Source organism: Amphiprion ocellaris, chromosome 10 (genome assembly GCF_022539595.1).
Source record: "Amphiprion ocellaris isolate individual 3 ecotype Okinawa chromosome 10, ASM2253959v1, whole genome shotgun sequence".
NCBI lineage: Eukaryota > Metazoa > Chordata > Actinopteri > Pomacentridae > Amphiprion > Amphiprion ocellaris.
The window spans coordinates 20,230,806-20,251,385 of NC_072775.1; the positions used below are offsets into that span (position 1 = coordinate 20,230,806).

The following is a 20,580-nucleotide window of genomic DNA, read 5'->3' on the forward strand; positions in this document are numbered from 1 at the left end:
ATTTTTGAGGGAATGTGGCTGTGAAAGGAAAGCAAAATACACACACATACACAAACACCCAAGATCAACTTATTTACAAGAATCATTTCCAAGCATTACTTTCTCAGACTCTTCAACTGAACTCACATTCTCCAGTTACAGATGACAGCTTTAGGGATGTGTTAGAGCTGACTGTGTAATGTCGGAACAAAGCAGACTTCCAAATGTGTTTCCATTTCTTAATATGATGATCATTTCTAATCTAATCCCATAGTGCAAATGGATTCTAGGAAGCTGCCAGACTACGTGTTGATTTGTTAAGTATATTTCCCACATGGCCTAATTTATCTGTTCGATGATGTAAACCCAGTTCTAAAGTGGTATAAATCGTAGCTCTTCATTTGTTCCACTCAGCAACTAAGCCTATAATACAGTTAATAAATACTGATGGCTAATATTCACCAGTGTGCAAGACTTTATGTCTGCACACAGACTGTACTGACACACAAGAGAAGCATCAAATAAAGCCACAACAAAAAGCTGCATTAAAGTCATACTATGCTCAAAAACTTTATTGCATGTTGACACTGTCTGTTGGATTGAATTGTGGCTAAAAACTTTCTAGTTTTCACCTGCTGTGAACACATTCAATTTATAGTCTGTAAAATCATAAGCACAAAAGTAGATTTCAGCTTTAAAATACAGCTGAATAGCTTTGACCTGAATAAGGAATGAATACCAGTTCTTCCCAGATATAAGATCTAAAGTTTTTAAACTCCATGCTCACTACATCACAAAAAATGGCACTATCTATACTGATCAGTGTTTAGTTTCTTCAACTCTATTTGTGATAAGAAAATCTATTATGATCAATTAAAAAAAGAAAATTACAATATTCTGTCATTAAAATCAAATTTAATTCTTTTTTTCTAGTACAGTATAACTTACCAATCTATACAGGATAAGAGAAAACAGTGCTATGAAATTCACATTTAAGTTAAAAACTGAAAAGTAGTGTACTTTGGTAATCATCACAGGCTGATCCAGCTGGTCCACTTATACATTTACATATATAAATCTGTAAGTTTGCCATAAAACTAGACACAGACCTGGTAAATTTAAAATACATTTTACATTATCCATTTGTTCATACAGGCCTTCCCTATGCATTTCAAAATACTCTCCATTTTTGCTATATATATATATATATATATATATATATATATATATATATATATATATATATATATATATATATATATCTACTGTAAACAATTTTGGTCCTGTTCATTTCTGGCCCTCAGCTCTTTGTCTGCGGATCAGATCTGAATAAAGTCCTCCTTTGCCCAGCAGTTCCAAGTGTGTTCCAGCCTTTAAAGAAAAGAGGAAGCTGTTAGATGTAATTAAAATTGATATTACAAGGTCTGTAAAATAAGATGCCAGCAGCCAATATATCCGTATGAATTACAGAACACTGAATGAAGTCAGTTCTTTATAGTGCTTCTTTCGACTTACAAGCTACCCTCATCAATTATCTGAGGCATTTAAACAGAGATAAGAGCACCTCCATTTCTCTGACTATGCGGATTCCTCACCTCCACAATGCGACCATTGCTTATGACACAGATTAGGTCAGCCCCCTGAATGGTGCTGAGTCGGTGGGCGATGATGAGCACAGTGCGACCCCTTGTGGCCCTGTCCAGAGCCTCCTGCACCACTCGTTCTGATTCTGCATCCAGAGCGCTGGTGGCTTCATCCAGCACCAGGATGCTGGGGTTCTTGATCAAGGCGCGGGCGATGGCAATGCGCTGTTTCTGGCCACCTGATAACGTCACACCTCGCTCGCCTGGGTTTAGAAATCTACAGCTTAGAATTTACACGTCACTCAATTTCTAATCTGTAATGAAAGGTTAAATGAGGACACACACCAACCACCGTGTTGTAGCCGTCTGGGAATCCTGTGATGAAGCGGTGAGCATTGGCTTGCTTTGCTGCATTTATGACCTCAGCGTCTGTAGCTTCAGGCTTCCCAAAGCGGATGTTCTCCATGATGGACGATCCAAACAAAACTGGCTCCTTCAAAGAGTGACCGAAAATACAGTGTAAATTGAGGACTAGTTTTATTAAACCTGCTAATTATGCATACTTGAAAAATTGAATGAATGAGTAATGAGTAGTCTTTACCTGATTGATGAATCCAATGACCTGCCCTCTGAGCCAGGACAGGTCGAGGGTCCGAATGTCGAGTCCATCCAACATGATCACACCACTGGTCGGGTCATAGAAACGCTCTAGCAAGGACGCCACTGTTGACTTTCCTAATAGGATTAAAATTTATGAGCTCTCCAGTCACACTTTTTAAACATCACACAATCAAATTTAGTGAAGAAATTACCTCCACCAGATTCTCCAACAATGGCAACAGTCTTAGAAGGTGGCAGCGTTAAGCTGAACTTCTGTAAGACCTGATGGCCTGGTCTTGTGGGATAACTATAAATATATGTAAAAGATATTCATACATAAAATCCTCAAATATTTATGTGCAGTTAGGATGTAGAACTGAAATATACTTTAGTTTTGAATTAAGGTGGTTTCAACCTGAATGAAATGTTCATAAAGTCCACTCTTCCTGTCAGAGAATGGTATGGGATGCGCCCTCCTCCACAGAGGGGGATTGTAGGCTGCAAAGCGAGGTATTCAAAAACCCTGGCCCCAGAGCTAAGTCCTCTCACCATCTGTATCAAACGTTAGCAATTAGCAGCTTGATTTCTAACTAAATATTTCAGCTATTAACAAATAGACACATAACATAATGGTACAATTTAAAGCTCATTGTCTGTCAGAAAACATATACTATATAAATGATTTATATACACATGTATTTACACACCTGTCCAAATAAGATGGAGATACTGGCCAAAGACCTGAGCATAAAGAAAATACATGGGTTACACCCTTAGCTACTTTTAAACTGATTCATTTAATTGTTAATGGTCATGCAGAGCAAGCACTGTGGAGCAAATTGTGTCTTTTACCTCTGAACAGTCTGGGAAGCAACTAAGAAAGACATGAGGTCTCCAGGAGACATTTCATTGCTCGAGATTAAAGTTCCTCCAGCAAATATAGTTCCTAGAACGATGCCTGTATTAACAGCACACAACAGAAAATCGTTACAGTAACAGAGGTTCTGAGATACATTACAAATTTAATTCACATTGTGTTCATCAGTTAGGATAAAAGACACTCACAGTTCAGAGCCATATTTGACAGTCCTTGGAAAACAGCGATTCCAGCACCAAGATTTTCATTCATGTCACATGATTTGTCAACCTCATATGCATATAATCTGGAGAAAACAATAATGGGAATTAAACATATTATCTTAGATATATGCATACATGTACTACATTTCTGAAAGTTCTAAAGTTTTAAATATTTTGAAATATACTCTGACTTACTGGAGCTCCCGTTCCTCCATTGCAAAAGCTTTCACTGTACGAACATTACCAAGAGCCTCATCTGCCACTCCTGTTGCTTTTGCCACCTTGAATTTAACAAGGTAAGTTAAGGCACAGTCAGTCAGCAAACAAAACTCATTTTGTATATGAAAAGAGAAGTGTTGCTTATTATCAGTCCCAGTGGCATCTCATAGTATAAGCACTGACATGTGAGTCAGTCTACAAAATCATGGGAAACAAATTAGGAGTTGAGATGTTGTAAAGACACTTAAAATCTTGACATTTGTGGGCATTAAAGAGGACAGATCTATAGTGTGTTAAAAGAAGAAGAGATACACTATACATATGTGTGCCACATTTGTAAAAAACATCTTTACTTCTTCTCACTTAGTGTCTGAACATTTTGAGTCAATTTTTATTTGAAGCAATACAACATGCAGTCCTAACAAAGGTTCTGAACAAAATGATGCTACATATGGTCACCTGTTCTTGAGCCAAACGGGATAGTTTGCGAAGGAATGAACCAATGAGAGCTCCAGCTCCCACTAGACATGGGAGGACAACTACTGTCAAACCTGTGAGTTTTGGGGAGATGACATAGAGCGAGACAAAACACCCGACTGTCTGTGTAATACTCCGCAGACCCTGAAAATATACAAAAAATGCAAAGGAAAGGGGAATTAGAGGGCTAAAAGATGCATACACTCTCTTCAAAACACAAACATTGTTACAGCTTAATCATACTTGTGGTAGTACCTGAGAAATAACCAGTTTGAAGGACGACTTAAACTCCTGAATGTCAGCAGTCAAACGATTCACCAGCTGCCCAGTTTTATTGGCATCAAAGAAAGCCACATCTTGCCTTAGAAGAAAGAATGGCGATGTAAAAAATGGGAATAAGGGCTAAATGGCAGCTCTAATTCTTTAATTAAGGGAAATACACCTCAGCAAGGATGCAAAAAGGGTCTTCCTCATGTCTGCCGCCACTCGCTCTCCAACCCTGGAAAGCAGGATGATGTAGCCACTCGTCAGCAGTCCCTGCACAGAGGAGATGATTAATGATCAGAGACACAGACCATTTTCCATTTAAACAGCACTGACATTTGTTTGTTTGCATGCAGATTTTATCTGAATGGCAATAAGTCGAACAGAGAATGCGGAATGCAAAAACGTATCACAACTCTAAGAAAAATCTACTTTCTCCCACAGTGAGATCTGTAAGAAAGCACCAAACTAGTGAGTAGAATAACTGAAAAGACAAATGTGTTATATACACGCAACAAAAACAACACACAGGTTAGTCTTAAAAAAGGTGGTATAAGGCTGGATCATTGTTATGTTGCATATTACAAACAAATTTGGTGTTTTTTTTGCTATCTTACAACATCCATCCATCCATCCATTATCTATATACCGCCTAATCCTCATTAGGGTCACAGGGGACTGGAGTCTATCCCAGCTGACTTAGGGTGAAGGGAGGGGACACCCTGGACAGGTCACCAGTCTATCACTGGGCTACACATAGAGACAAACAGTCACTCTTGCATTCACACCTACGGACAATTTAGAATTATCAATTAACCTCAACATGTTTTTGGACTGTGGAAGGAAGCCGGAGTACCTGGAGAAAACCCACGCATGCACAGTGAGAACATGCAAACTCCATGCAGAAAGATCCCGGGAAAGCCGGGACGTGAACCAAGGATCTTCTAGCTGCAAGGTGAAAGTGCCAACCACTAAGCCACTGTGCAGCACCCTTTTTTAAACAGGTGTTGCATTTTTCACCTTATCGGTTATTCTTAAACAGGTAATTAGTGACTTCATACATAAATAAATGTTCTGTTGCTAGCCCGTATATTAGACGTGCATACCAAATATATGGTATTTTAGCAAAAGACACAAGATAGTGGAAGTAAAACAAGTGATCAAATAATCAGAATTGTATCAGAGGTATACTGTATGTCCATTTGACATGCCGTGTACTTAGCTTATTATAGACTGGTTGTACTTGATTATTGTGGAAGCACTGGCACATTAACTTGTACAGCTGCTTAGGACACTGTTGCGTACTTACTTGGATACCATACAGTCCAAGTAACTTCAGAGCAGGACCTCTTATCTCATGGACATAATTCCCAGTGTGTTCTCTCAAGTAGCGTGCCACAACATTGACCAGATCCCCAAGCATCAAGGGGATTTGAATATTCAAAATCGCTGCACCAAAAGCAAGCTGAAAAGAGAAATCATCAGATTAACCAATCAACATGAATACCTTCATAGTATTAGGATATTGCCTTGAAATGAACTGATTTAGGCTTACCACAACAGCACCAATGAGAGCAAACAGCTGAGGTTTGAGAAATTCCCACAAGATATGCCATTTGAACTCAGGCACAGTCTGTTTGGCTACAACTTCCACTGGGGTGTTGTTATTCACATCTGCCTCGCAGTGAGCTACATGGCAAAACAGCCGTGCTGAGACAGTGAGTGCTGCTGGTCCCAGGATGAACTTGAGAGCCACTCCTGGGTGTTTAGATGTCCGTGTGGTGGACTGGCGGACAGCTCTCTGAGTCTGGCTCCAAATGCGGCTGACAGCATTGCCAGGCCGCTGTAAGGAGCTGTAGGCATTAGACCCTGGAGATGTATACCACCTGGAAATGAACCAGAATAATAATACAATTAACGATAAAATAAATTTAATTATGACAGTTTTGCAAAGCTAATCTAACATTTTAAGACAATTTAATACCTGAATTAAGGCAGCAACTAGCAATTATTATTGATTGATCTGACTATTACTGTATCACTTAATCAATATTAATTCATCCCTTTTCTGTCTTACAGTGGAGCAGCACTAGGAAGCACAGCCCTCCTAAAAAAGGACTTTTGAGGCCAATAACATTGTCAATGTGTGGTCCGTGTGTCGTTCAAAAAACAAAAATCTTATAATCCCATTTTAAAAACTGGGATCAAGATACATACTGAAGCATTTTTGAGTTGAAAATTATGAGTACTCTCTGGTGTACAATCTTTCTAAATCGCTAAATGAATAACATAGTCTGGCAGTTTATTGCTGCTTATTGAGTGACAAATTTCTGACATAAATATATTTACAGTAAGCTAATATCTGCCAATATGTCAACCTAGCCGAGTTATAAGTGTACTGGGAAGGAATCGCTTGGTATAAGCATGCCTGCTGATACATGGACCAGTGTTTCTTTGACTGTGCATGGTGACTAAAATCCAAAGTTAATACATTTACAGTCATTTAAAACAAAGGAACACAGCAAATGCTCACATGTAAGGAGCTGGTGCAGGGAACTGCTTGAACTTCTAGCTTGAAAACAAGTAATCCACTTAGTCAAAATGAGGTAAAATGCTTTCCATGTTCTAGGGGCTTTATTACTGTGCTGTTATGTAGTATCACTTATTTTGCCAGATGTTTTGTCACCAGTACACTCAGGTTATACATTGTTATATTTAAATGCTTCTGTACAACGATAAATCATCTGAATTATGAAATTTGCTCCTGATGAATTTACTGTCACTCAATCAAGCTTCTGTTTCGGCTCTCGTCCGTATAAAAAAAAACTCACATACACGTGTCTTTCCCAACTATAAACAAGAAATGCTGTCTAGAAAATCAAATTAGGCTAATTCTGTAGGTATTGATTACCTAACAGAGAGCAGATACAGGTCAGCTGTCATTAGCCAAACTAGCTACCGGTGACATTAACCTACCGTGAAAGCCTCCAAATGTCTGCTGTTTTAGTGCTTCGCGAATGTAATGACAATGACCGCAATGAAGCAGTGTTGCTTGCTCTACACCAGAGCAACTGAAACATTTTTTATGCTTATTTAGGCGATAACAAGGTAATTGGGATAAAATAATCGCTAAGCTCTGCAGTAATCCAGCGGCACCCTGCAGGCTGCCATGTTGACCCAGAGTGCATTTCTGTGGCCGCAGGACCACAGTTTAACTTTGAACGCTATTTTGTGAAATAAATAGCCGCTTTACTTCACAACAGTGAACACACTCATATATTTTAGGCTATCTGTGCAACACTAGTAGGGATATGCGCGACAAAACGGGGACTTTTTTCGGGAAATCGCAAAAAAACTACAATCGATACCCGGAAATGACGACAGTTTAAACGGAGGTGGCGTCAACGGCGTTTTGTTGACATTTGTTTGTGAAAGACAAAAACAGTGGACACGCAGAGGATGGGTATTTTTGGAAATCAACTAACGGACCTCGGGACAGACTAAAGACCATCGTGTCGTTACTAGAACTCAGCTCTGCGTATCAAGCGAACTCTGGTCGAGATTGGACTTAAAGCGAAGCCGAAAGAAGATCAACATCAGCAGATGGACGGACCAAGTCTGGAACAAAACAAACCGTGTCACCCTGACTACACGAGTGGCTGAATCATTCACAGGCTAGCCAGACACCAGACTGTTGTCTTAGGTAGTTATCTTTAATGAACGCGACCGACATTCATTAGTAAAGCTACCGAAGCTTGAATTTTAACGCCAGCGCAGTATTTTACATGTCATGGCAGTGTAGGGTTACACAAGCGCTGTCCGACAGACTAGCAAGTTAGCAAGCTAATGTTAGCCGTAGCTACCCTTACTTGGAATGCTTGAGCTGCCAAGTAGCTAGTTACAGAATGTAGCTGAAGCTGCGAGTCTGCATTCGTTTCGTATAGTGTTTACTACCAGTAGCTTGTCAGTTAGGAGTAAGTTGAAGAATGTGAAGCACAATGGCCAACTTTGAAGCTTACCAGGAGTATCAGAGAATTGAGGACTTCGAGGAGGACTCACCACCAGGGGAGGAGGATTTACTGGTCCATGTGCCCGAAGGCCTGAAAGGTAAACATGTTATTACGCCTAAAGTTTGAAAATAGTCATGAGTTTAACTGGTTGTGTGACTGCTGTGAAAATTGTGTACCCAATAAATACGTGGGTCATCTGAAAGTAGCTGATGCATGTAGGTCAACGCTGTTAAAGTGTTCAAGTTATCTAATGCTTTAATTTCTGTTACAGACTCATGGCACCATATCAAGAACCTGGATAACTTCTTCACAAGAATATCCTTTTAAATCACGCTTTGCTGTCACAAACTGGTGCAAGTAGTTACATTTAAAGCCACGAATTCTACATTGTTTACTGTCTGACTACCACATACTTTAGTGTGCAGCTCCTGGTAAAGTGAATTGTGAATATTTATGGTATTTTCTGTTGTCCTTGCCTAATCAGTGTACTTTCGGAGAGTGTACAATCGTAAATTCATGCTGCTGTTTAAGATTTTCCTTAATCTTGCTGTTCACATTTATCATTTTCATCAAAAGAATGGCTTCGCCTGTATGATGTTGACAGAGTTTTTTGAACTTGTGTAAGTATTGCGAAATCCTGATCCCTAAAGGCAGCATCTTGAAATACAATATTGTACTTGTAATCATAGCTATCAGAGATGAGAGATGAGTTTACATTTCAAAGAGGATGCTTGTTTTCAGTAAAACTTGGGCCTCATGTATGTCACTGGTTGTTTTTCATGTTGTTATGACAGTTTGCCTCAGGCTTCAGCAGGAACAAGCTCAGCCGTATGATTTCAGCTGCAGCTGTACATGGGAAACAGTTCCCTCTAAATAATACAGTGTTGTACTAGTATTTCAGTACTAGTATTTTAACCTGTTCTGTTGCCTAAATCAGTTCATCCAGCCAATGCGTTAGTGCAAACACATTATTTTTCATATTGCTGCTGCCTGAGATATATATCGTGTTGCTAAGGTGCCAGTAGGCCGTCTCTGTTATTGGTTTCTGTTGTGGTGTTTGTCTGAATCTTGCCACAGTGGGCCTATTAATATGGGCTGCTGAAAATCTGTCCACATAATGGAAGCACAAAACAGCTTTTTCGAGACATTTAATAAGTGAATTACAATTGATCTGTCTTAACCACAGTGTTATGCATTAATCATGAGTCAGGGTGCACGGTTTGTGACTTCATATTTAGAAATGAAATATGGTTGCTTGTCTTCATGTTATATACCAGTGTTATTCACTTTTGTCATCGTTACTATTTCACGTTTCTTGTGTTTTTATTGTCAATGAGTTATTGTAAGTATGAAGCCCGACTCCTTTTTTCTTTTTCCGTCTCATCTCAACAGTCAGTTTTTGTTCGTCGTCACATTCACAACGTTCCTTGTCAACTGTGTGGAGTATGATGTCCTGTTTGCCAATCGACCAGTCAACCACACCGGATCAGGCCAGAACCCTCTGGACAGGAATAAAGTCACTCTGCCGGATGCCATCGTTTCCAGCCAGAAGTGCACTGAGAGGTGAAGACTTTTAATATAATACATACGACAGCTTAGGTGTGTGCTGTTTAATTTTTCTTATAGGTGCAAAATGAGTCGAATAATTCAAAAATGATGCACAGTCACATAAAGTGATGTCTGATGTGCCTGCTGTTTCATTACAGCCAGTTCAATTAGATACTTTGTTCTCAAGCAGAGCCTAGGATTAGAGATGGGCCTTTCGGGAGGTTTCCTTTGTCCTGCTTAATACTGTTGCAATTAGACTTTTGTACTTCACTTCTTATTGGATTGTGTTAGATGTGGTTTCAGTCTGAAAGATATAGTCTCATTCACAAGGGAAAAATGGGTGGAACAGTACTCTGTTTAGTTTTATGGATTTTTTTTGATTTACCTTAGTAATTTGGTAGAGCTATCTTGTATTTGTAATGCAAGGCAATAAAATGACTTTTTAATTAATTGTATTACCTGCAGCACTGTAAAGCAATGACTTGATTTATCCACTGCTTTACTGTATTCTCAAATGTCTTAAAATGAGCAAATTCAACTTAAACGAAATATGACCCCAGCAATGTCTTTTTTTAAAAAATGCATTACTCTTTTAAAGACTCCTTTTCCAACGTAACATGGGCAAAAATCTGTGTAGCAGTGGCAGTAATTAATCGCTACATATAGCATTGAATGTGATGCTGTTGATTAAAAAGGACGGTTCTATCGAAACACAAAAGGCTTAATCAGCCTGAGTTGTCATTTTTATGTTTGATGTCAAGGCCAAGTGAGGTCCCTTTCCATGAAATGTATTTCTTTCTCAGTTTTGTTGTTTATTTCAACCTGAGATTGGTAGCTTTGAGTTGCAGCTTTCCTGCAACTCATGTTTACTCGGAGGAAGGTGTTTGTGAACGGTGCTCAGACTGGCTTCAGAGAACAGGACAGTGTAATTGATAGCTTCGGTGAGGTACAACTGGCCAGCCGAGATACTGACGACTTGGCTGGGCCAGCAAACTGACTACCACATGACACTTCTCTATCTGGCTGTGAGGGACAGATCCGTCCTCAGTCCTGTGTCGCCATATTTTTTTTTTCTTTGTAACATGTAGCCAAGACTCAGCTTATTTTATCTAGCTTGGCATATAGGCCTCTCTTCAATGGGTTCTTCATTCTGACTATGGCTCAATAGTTGTTTATTTCAAAGTCAGTGACATCTGAACACATGGAATTCTAATTTGGGAATAGCTTGTCCTACTGTTTGGAATCACTCTGTCCTCAACATGCCCTGTCTCTAATTTCCATTTTAAAGCAGTTTTAAAGCATGCTTGTACCAAAAACATGATTGTATTTTGTTTTTTATATCTGAAAGTGGCCTAATGGAAAATTATATTGAATGAATGTAGCGGAGCTTTAACAGTCACGCTGATATTGACTAATGTTGATTTATAAATATATATTCAGAAGATTTCTCAATTTTAGAATGTAGCAAGCATTTTATCTGACCCAAAACCTGTAAACAGGAGTTTAATAGATTGCAGTGTACACCAAGATCAATAGCTTTTCCATGTTTTCACCGTGTTTTTAAGTACATAATATAGGGTGAGCTTGTAATGTCACAAGAGGATGGAGAGATGTATGTGTGCCCTTGGCTATCCACTATAGATGTTTATCATTTTACAGTAATTATGAACCCCAGATTTCAAAAAAAGGGCATGTTTTTAACCACTTTGTCTGGTCATTTATTGTCATTTTTTGTTTGCCATCTTTCTATTGCCTTCCAAATATTCTGTGAGCTCTTTCTGTTGTGTTGGGCTAAATACAGCAGTAAAAAACATTTACACATTCACCAATTACTGCATGACTAAAAGCCTTTACTTCACTACAAAGTCATTTTAAAGGGAATTTTGTTTCTGTTCAGGATTCAAAACAACAGCTGGATCATCTTCCTTCTCATCATGGCAGCCATCTTCTGGATCTATCGTCTTGTTAAAGTCTTTTGCAATGTTTTGAGCTACTGGGAGATCAGGCAGTTCTACATCAAAGCACTGAAGATCAGAATGGTGAGTGCTACACTTGGACGCTTGTATCAAAATGTGCTACAGCAAAAGTCAAACTTCTGACCAATGTCTTGTGTTTATTCTTTTGAATAGATATGATGAGATGTTTTGAGTTGTCGTGTCATTTATTGTCTTGGTATTAGTCGGTTTACACTGTCTCCCCTGCCTCTTTGTCCCAGGATGAACTATGCAACTTCACATGGCAGGAAGTTCAGGACCGACTCATCAGCCTTCAGAGGGAACAGCAAATGTGCATACACAAAAAAGAGCTGACCGAACTTGACATCTACCACCGCATTCTGCGTTTTAAAAACTACATGGTGGCCATGATAAACAAATCGCTGCTGCCGGTACAGCTGCAAGTCCCCTTGCTGGGAAATGTGGTGTTCCTAACCCAGGGCCTCAAGTACAACTTTGAGCTCATTCTTTTCTGGGGCCCAGGCTCCCTGTTTCAGAATAAGTGGAACCTCCACCCCAAATACAAGCGCAGTGGAAACCGCCTAGAGCTCGCCCAGCAGCTCAGCAGAATCATCCTGCTGATGGGTTTGGCTAACTTGCTGCTATGTCCCTTCATCCTGGTGTGGCAGGTGCTCTATGCGTTCTTCAGTTATACAGAAGTGATCCGTAGAGAACCTGGAAGTCTGGGCGCACGCCGCTGGTCCTTGTATGGTCGTTTATACCTGCGTCACTTCAATGAGCTGAACCACGAGCTGCATGGACGTTTAGGTCGTGGCTACAAACCCACCTCTAAATACATGAACTCCTTTACATCGCCAATGCTCACTGTGCTGGCTAAGAACATTGCCTTCTTCTCAGGGTCAGTGTTGGCTGTTCTCATTGCACTGACAGTTTATGATGAGGACGTTCTGACAGTGCAGCACATTCTGACCGCTATCACTGTGCTGGGGGTGGTTATAACTATCGCCAGGTGAGTCTTCAGAGTCACTTTCTCACAAGAGACTCTGTAGCATCACTAATAGTTGGCATAAAACTTAGAGAAGTAGTGTGTACTGTTTAAAACATTCACTTGATGTTTATATGCTGTACAGACAGCTACATACTATAACAAAATGTGTTCATTCTAGTTAAGTAATGTCTATTTTCAGCTGTCTTTGTGCACAGGAGCTTTTTTCATATTGTCGGGGAAAGCTACTTGTATAGGAAGTTATCCTGCACATCATTCACTTAAGGGCAAATGTTAGGCATCCTTGTCCTCTCATTTCTGTGATAAACTCTCCTGTTTTCTTTATTCGCTTATCTCGTATGCACAGGAATTGTGTTGACATTTTGTACCTTTCCTGTGCCAGGTCTTTTATCCCAGACGAGCATATGGTGTGGTGTCCAGAACAGCTGCTGCAGTGCGTGCTGGCACACATTCACTACATGCCAGACCACTGGAGGGGCAATGCTAACAAGAGCGAGACCCGTGACGAGGTTGCACAGCTGTTTCAGTACAAAGCGGTGAGGAGAGCAGTCACTCAGTGGATAGGAACACATTTGTCACGTTCAAACTGATATTATGGATTTGTTTCGATTGTGATGGATGAAGTGTTTTTTTAGGAAACGGATAACGAAATCACTGGATCTACTCATAGGTTAACGCTCATCTAGACATGGCTTTGTTTAGGATATGAACCTATATATAACGAATTTATAACCTGTAATAAATGTTATCTCTCTTTACATCAGGTGTTTATCTTGGAGGAGCTGCTCAGTCCTATTGTCACGCCCTTCATTCTCATCTTCCTCCTGAGAAACAAGTCTCTGGAAATCATTGATTTCTTCAGGAACTTTACTGTGGAGGTGGTTGGAGTTGGAGACATATGTTCCTTTGCGCAGATGGACATCAGACGCCATGGAAACCCAACAGTAAGACTTGTTCATTCTGTGACACCAGACTGAAGAAAAACTGACAAATTATAAGCAGCTGATGTCTCAGTGAATGCTGTATTAGTGTTTTGTCTTGAGTTTTATATGTATCTTTGAATGTTTTTTCAGTGGATGTCAGAGGGCCAGACGGAGGCCTCCATATACCAGCAGGCTGAGAACGGCAAGACCGAGCTGTCTCTCATGCACTTCACCATAAAGAACCCACGCTGGCAGCCACCTCAGGAGAGCTCAGTATTTATCAGCCATTTGAAGGAGAAGGTGCATCACGATGCCCAGGGTGGCCCCTCCACCCAGCTGCTGCTCTCAGAGGCTCCTCTCTGCACCTCACTACAGTCCAACGAGTCAGGCACTGGGGTAGGAAGCCTGAGAACTAGGAATTAAGCACAGACAGTAGTACAATTAAGAGTGTTATTGTAAAGAAGAAAACATCATTCATGACCATTGTATGTGTTTTCTTTTGTTTCCAGCCTGATAATCTTTTGGCCAGTGTGCTGGCCCACCCTATTCTGACTGCATCAGGACTACAAGGGCGAGACAGTCACTTCATCCCACCAAGCACTGCTGCTTCTGCTGCAGCCAGTGTCCTGGCCTCTTTGTCCACCTCTCAGCTTGCAAATGCTAATCGTGGCCGCTCACATGGCCTCCTGCCCTCCTCTCTCCACCATGAGACTACCATGTACCGCAGCGATCGCACCATCATCGACAGGTATTTTGAGTTGTTACATTTTGTTTTGCAATATTAATAAACTCCAGCTTAGAATAGTTTTTGTTAAAAAAAGATAAATAAATGCAAAGCCTTCAGCTTTGGTTAATGTGCTTCTTTTTCAGTATGTCTAACAGTGACTCTCGCATTCGGAGTAATGCACTGCACTCAGAGTTCGCCTCAGCAGAGATGAGTCTCCATGCCATCTACATGCATGAGGTAATGCATGTCAGTGGTAACATCTTCCTTTCATGTAGAGTTTAAAGTGATACACTAAAATGTATGTTCCTAGTATCTGCACTCCTGCATGAGTTAAAAAAGTTGCTCATGTAGCATAGATTGTTCTATTGATGTCATTTACAGTGAATTTCACGGTTGATCAGTTTTTATTATTTTAAAATCTTGTCAGGCTGTTGCATTTTTGATACTCAAAAAACAGATTTTGGAAACAGATTTTATTTTCCTTAGTAAACCACCAGTAAGCGATCACTTCTGCTTTACACTGACAACTGTTTTTCTGTCCAGCTCCACCAGCAGAGCTCCCACCCACAGAAAACATCGGGGCAGTGGCAGAATCCAGTGCCAATGAGAGATCTCCACACAAACACTGGTAAATATAAATATTGATTTTGAAGAACCTTGTATTCTTAGTGCAGCATAAAACATATTACTGTCAGTTTGCAGTTCTGTGCGTTGGTTTGGGCGGGATGTTAGGCCTGCATCTAAAAAACATTGCTGGTATTAACACTAAATCAAATGACTGCATGGGATGAAAAAGTATTTGTAGTGCTGAAATTAACTAAACCTCATTAGCCTTTGGTTATGTTACATACTAGATGCAATTGTGTCTACTTTAATGCTTGTCAAACTTGATTATTCCACATGGTGATGTTTTGCAGAAACCAAACTTGCACTGACAGCTTGTCATGCAACATAGTGGGAAATGTGAAACTCATTGCAAGTTTCTCCAAGTAGATTTCTGAACTGCAGTGAAATGAATACAGATCAGTCAGTGGTTGCCAGGAAAAAAAACTGTTTCAAAACCTGAACCAATACAGCCTATTTTAATTAACTGTAAATAGAAGGTAGCCTCAGAGTATATTTTATTGTCTTCACAAAGTGATGCATAGCATATTATTGGTTAAACAATATTGAAGTTTGACAGATGAGTGGCTTTTGAAAGCATGGCCATGTAAGCAACAAACAATAATAAAATGAAGGGTGAAATATTAAATCTTCTGTGTTTGAAGTCAGAGGTAGGACAAAATGGAAAAAATACAAAAAATACAAATAATTCACCTTCACTTAACTAGACTCCATGCCAACAGACTTTGTATTCTCATTCTCACCAGGTTTACAGGCACGTAGTGGCCTTGGTTCCAGCATTTCCATGCCGGCCCCTGTTCACCTTGGTGGCTGGCAAGAGGAGGAAGAAGAGGAGAATGAGGATGATCAGGAGATTAATAGTGGATCTGCTCCGAAACAGGGCACTGGGAGTAATTGTTGAAGTGCCTTTTGTCATAAGGTATATGCTCTCATTTGTGTAATATTACACATCCACAGTCCATGCTTTGTGATTCTTTGTTCTGTGGCATTGTTTGTTAAACCTAATGATGGCCTTTTATCCTATAAGGATACATTGCCATGATCATTTCTCTTCTCTTTTTTGTAGTGTTTACATTTTACTTTCTTCAATGAACATTGTGGCCTTAGACGATCTTCATGGAGAAATTAGCATGGACCTTTAATACATCGTTCAGCATTTGTTGTAGGAGGGGCTCATTGAATAACCACTATCTCTGCACCTCCACACCTCATCCTGTCATATCAGGCAGACTATGGCATCAGGGAAACCATATGTCTTCCGTCCACTTCATCCTGATTTGTCATTAACTTGTACAAACTGCACATAAAGCTCATATGACAGACAGTGTAGTGCATTCATAGGGTCAGCATGTGTGTCGGTGGTGGTTGTGGACAGTTTTATTGTAAAATGCAAAAGGCTCATCAAAAATTCTGCTGTGCCTTTGGGTGCACAATTCAAGTATTTGTGCATCACAAGGTTTATCAGTGCAAGTATAACTGAAACTCCACAGAGTGGCGTCTTGATGTGTGCTACAGTACAAAGACTGCTAATTGTATCTTAGCTGCCTGAACAATTTTTATCTTCTAAAAAGAAACATTCAATATTTCAACTTGTGCTGTTTGACCCTTGTGATAGGTTAATACACTTTTGCGTTTTAGTAATCCTTTTAAACCTAATCCTTTTTTTTTTTACTTCAAGAGCTAATCCTTGAAAAAGATACCAAGTATTGATATGAAAAAAAGCTGACTGTACAGTAGCCGTACTACTAAAACAGCATGTGTATCTGGAAAAAGCTCTGTTGGGCCTAGATAGAGTTGTATAACACGTCTTTAAACCAGACATACACGTGCTTTGATGCTGCTATCTGTGTTTATTGTTCCTAAATGCAGATTATGTTCAGTATTAATATTTCTACGGCGGATGTATCAAGATATTTGCTTTTCTTAAAAACTGAAATATGGGGCACCAAGGACATTTAGCATCAAAATCCCAATGCAGATAGAAGATGCCTTTTAAGACTCTCTAAGCTGGACACAAAGTCAGCTTTATGCCTTAACATCCAAATAAAAACGTCTATTTAAATCCTAGTTTTCCGTATTACCTCAGTAGTGGCAAATAAACACTAATACTTCAATCAATACCTCTGCAGTGTATTTACAGTTGTGTAAATATTTATACATATGGACTTTTTTGCAGTGTACAGATGCATCTTTTAACTGCATTCTGATTTTAATGGTAGGTGTAAATGGAAACCGTTTCATTTTCTGTTCTTATTTCACGCCCAGCAGATGTTTTGAGTCGAGCTTTGGTGTACCAGAAATGGTGGAGTCGTTTTTTTAAAGAAAAAAACAGGGTGGTATTGCTTTTACAAATCTTCATTATGTATATTAACATTGTTTGTGTCCTTCTCCCCAAAATGCTCACATAAAAATGGAACCTGCCATAAGGGCTGATTTCAGAGTATGTGCTCTGTTGCAACTGTAGAATTGAAGAATTTAGGGCCGTAGAGCACAAGGAGAAAAAGCTTTTGCATAGGCGCCATCGCTTATTAGCTTTAGCAATATTTATTACCTGTTTTTCCCCACATATTTAATTGACACAAATATACATTTATTATTTATTTAAAAAAATATATTTGGATTGTTTTACCCAAAAAAACCTTTACGTGCCCCCACAACATTTTTTTTAAGAAATTGATTTTAAAAAACTTAAGTTTTTATTAATGCAAAGATAACATACCCAGCTGCATGATGTTGAATGTGATTTACACTCAGAATAAACAGGGACTAAATCAGCTTGTCGATGTAGTGTGCAAAATATTACCCATTTTTACTGCATTCTGCAAACAGTACATCACAGCAATATAAATCCCATCCTCCACTACTGCAAAAGTCCAGAGGCTGCAAATATATCTTTTCCCTCTTGCGTGTTTAGAAACTATTCCACTTTTTTTGCTGAGTGTGTATGTGTTGGTGGAAGGAATGCATTTTAAGACTCGCGTAATTATGCTAACATTAACTCAGACTTTTGCACTGACAGAAAACCATTTTTTCAATGTGTGTGGGTGTATATGTGTGTGTGTGTATATATATATATGTGTGTATATATATATATATATATATATATATATATATATATATATATATATATATATATATATACAGTGCTTGCATCAGTGACAGTGTAGAAAAGACAGGTTTTATCAGCTCAGTCTCCCTCCTGATCGATCTCCTCACATTGTATATAAGAAAAGCATCATGTATTGTCATTGACCACAAGAAAACATTGTGGCCAATCAAATAAGGTAATTCTTACCTCTGGTCAGTAGAAGTTCACCCTGTAGGGAATAATAATGTGTGTTTCTGTCACACACTTAGATATGCTTACACAGTTTTTGCTCACAGAGTTTTGACAGTCTCCACAAAAAAGAATAAAACACCCCACTGTAGCGTTTAATGTTAGTCATTTTATTATAAGCAGAAGCAGTGCCTTAGTATTAAGGATTAGCATTTGCTCTTTTTAGAAGCCATTTCATGTAAACTGTCAGATTTGCTTTCACAGAACTAACGGCACATGCGATGTACAGTATTTTCAACTGGTAAGTCATTGTGTATAGCAACAAGTATGTAGTGAAACTGTGGATGTGGCATGGAAGATGCAGACTGATGCTGACAACTAGTGTCGGTCTGTTGTGTCTGGTGGCACACTTCTTCTCTTCATGGTGTCTGAGATTGCACTGTCTTCAATATTCTAAAGATAAGCAGGAGTACGCCTTGTAATTGGCAGCGTCATCATGGCCAAACCTCTCATCATGCTATGGTTTCTTACCCACTATACACCAGTCGAGGAATCAGTGACTGGAACAAGGTGCTAAGTTTTCATCCTGACATGGTGAATATGTTTTCAGACATGTCTTGTTTTGGGTTTTCTTTGTTTGTTTTGTTACAAAGGTTTGTCTGTTTTATTCTGTAAATTAAGAAACAATAGCTGAAAAGTGAAACATGCCAAAAGAACTTGTTTTCGGCACAGCTTTACAATATGTGTTGTTTTCTGTGAGTGAGTAGAAAGGCAAATAAATCTTATTTTGAGTGTATTTAATCATTTCATGTGTGGTTGATTATGTATTTGTTTGAAATAAAAATCTATTTTAATTTTCCTTGTTTTGATTTGCTGTGGCTAGTTGGCGGTGTCAGCTTATAAGAAATTATGTAGCATATTTGCTGTAACCTCTGACTACCTGTTTTTTGGTCTTAACTACAAGGTTAAGAAATTAGAATGCAAAATTGTGAAACTTTCTGAGATTATTTGGCACAATTTACACTTCGGCTGTCTTTTGGTTCAAAATATCAGTCAAGAATGAAACACCTTGAAAACTACTGGATAGATTATCATGATTATTATGATTCTTAGAGATACTTATTGTCTCCAGAGGGTAATTCTGATGAGTTTGGTGAAACATTGACACTCTATGTAGCACTGCCAACAACTTAACTGGAAGTACATGCCAACTACTTTTTGCTCGTATTAAAAAAAATTACAATTTTACTCTAGATGCAGCAAAGAATGATCAAATGAGATACAAGAAAATCAGTCAGACAGTGCAGTACTCTGCCGAGGCGGTTCATTCCCCCAAATGGCATTGTCAAAAAGGTAGCTTTTTTATTTTTATTTTTTTAAAATTCAGCATTTATTAGTTATTGATGATCAGAAATCACGGCAATATAGAATGTGTCCCTTTTAATATAGATGTTCCCACAAACAAAATGACCTTGCGCTGAGCACAAGTGTGTTATGCATGTGTATGTTATGTACAGATACCGAATCGTGTGACCTGAATATGTAGCAGGTGGTGGGATTTGGCGGGACTTGGAAACACCCCCACAATTTAATCAATTGTTTCTTGTATCATTTCTGATGGATAAGTCCTGATACATCAATTTGTAGTAGGATGGCAATCAAGTGATCATCAGCAGGCAGCTAACGTAGCGTTCACTTGTCATAGTTACAGTGATGCCGTGCCGCTATCTCACAACGATGCAGAAATCTTGAACAAATCTGTGGATCCAGACTATAAGCCGCTTCACTGCCAAAATCTAATCACTTGGTCCGTGTGTCATGTCTGACGTTCCCTGAAAATTTCATCCAAATCCGTTATTCTATTTTTGAGTAATGTTGCGCACAGACGAAATAACAGACGGACAGACAAACATACGCTGAGCCTTCCTTGGCGGAGTAAAAATTTTATTACATTGCAACAATATACATCAACAAATGACAAGAAAGAGCAAAATATTTAATCAGAAAAAATCAGAAAAGTTCAAACTTCAATATTATCTAACTTGATGCAGGAGTCATTTTGAACCTCTGCAAAGAGGACCTACTGTCACAAATCTTCGCACAGTCAGGTTTTAGACAGACATAAGTATGCATACTTTTGTCTCCCCTCTTACTTGCTCACTCACCCTCTTCAGATTATAGTCAGCTGATTCCTCTTACTGTCCATCCAAATGTGAGGACACTTAGGATGATTTGCGCCTTGTTTAAACTGCTTTTCAAGAGCGTTTCAAGAGGTGGGATCTGCCCATTGTAACATTTAAAAAAGTGA

At 39.1% G+C, this 20,580-nt stretch overlaps 2 protein-coding genes across 3 annotated transcripts; one reads left to right on the forward strand and one right to left on the reverse strand.

Annotated features, from left to right (window-relative positions):
* Positions 1 to 1,195: 1,195 nt before the first annotated feature.
* Positions 1,196 to 7,403, reverse strand: abcb8 (ATP-binding cassette, sub-family B (MDR/TAP), member 8). Its single transcript, XM_023270370.3, has 16 exons — positions 7,179 to 7,403; positions 5,758 to 6,088; positions 5,512 to 5,667; positions 4,381 to 4,475; positions 4,194 to 4,299; positions 3,921 to 4,082; positions 3,438 to 3,523; positions 3,228 to 3,325; positions 3,015 to 3,120; positions 2,870 to 2,903; positions 2,578 to 2,714; positions 2,375 to 2,469; positions 2,164 to 2,297; positions 1,908 to 2,055; positions 1,575 to 1,825; positions 1,196 to 1,350 (listed from the first exon to the last, which is right to left on the reverse strand). The coding sequence occupies exons 1-16, from the start codon at positions 7,280 to 7,282 to the stop codon at positions 1,267 to 1,269; spliced, it is 2,127 nt and encodes a 708-aa protein (XP_023126138.2). The 5' UTR covers positions 7,283 to 7,403; the 3' UTR covers positions 1,196 to 1,266.
* A 213-nt stretch (positions 7,404 to 7,616) lies between these two features.
* On the forward strand, positions 7,617 to 19,131 carry atg9b (autophagy related 9B). 2 transcript variants are annotated; one of them, XR_008602945.1, is made up of 15 exons: positions 7,617 to 8,309; positions 8,484 to 8,527; positions 8,768 to 8,832; positions 9,605 to 9,775; positions 11,658 to 11,799; positions 11,976 to 12,724; positions 13,104 to 13,257; positions 13,486 to 13,665; positions 13,795 to 14,040; positions 14,154 to 14,392; positions 14,515 to 14,608; positions 14,915 to 14,999; positions 15,742 to 15,914; positions 16,062 to 18,071; positions 18,140 to 19,131. XR_008602945.1 is itself a non-coding variant. In XM_023270366.3 (14 exons), the coding sequence occupies exons 1-13, from the start codon at positions 8,201 to 8,203 to the stop codon at positions 15,894 to 15,896; spliced, it is 2,433 nt and encodes an 810-aa protein (XP_023126134.2). In that variant the 5' UTR covers positions 7,617 to 8,200; the 3' UTR covers positions 15,897 to 15,914; positions 16,062 to 19,131. The 2 variants fall into 2 exon arrangements, 1 of the variants encoding a protein (XP_023126134.2); XM_023270366.3 differs by having other exon boundaries at positions 16,062 to 19,131.
* Positions 19,132 to 20,580: the final 1,449 nt, after the last annotated feature.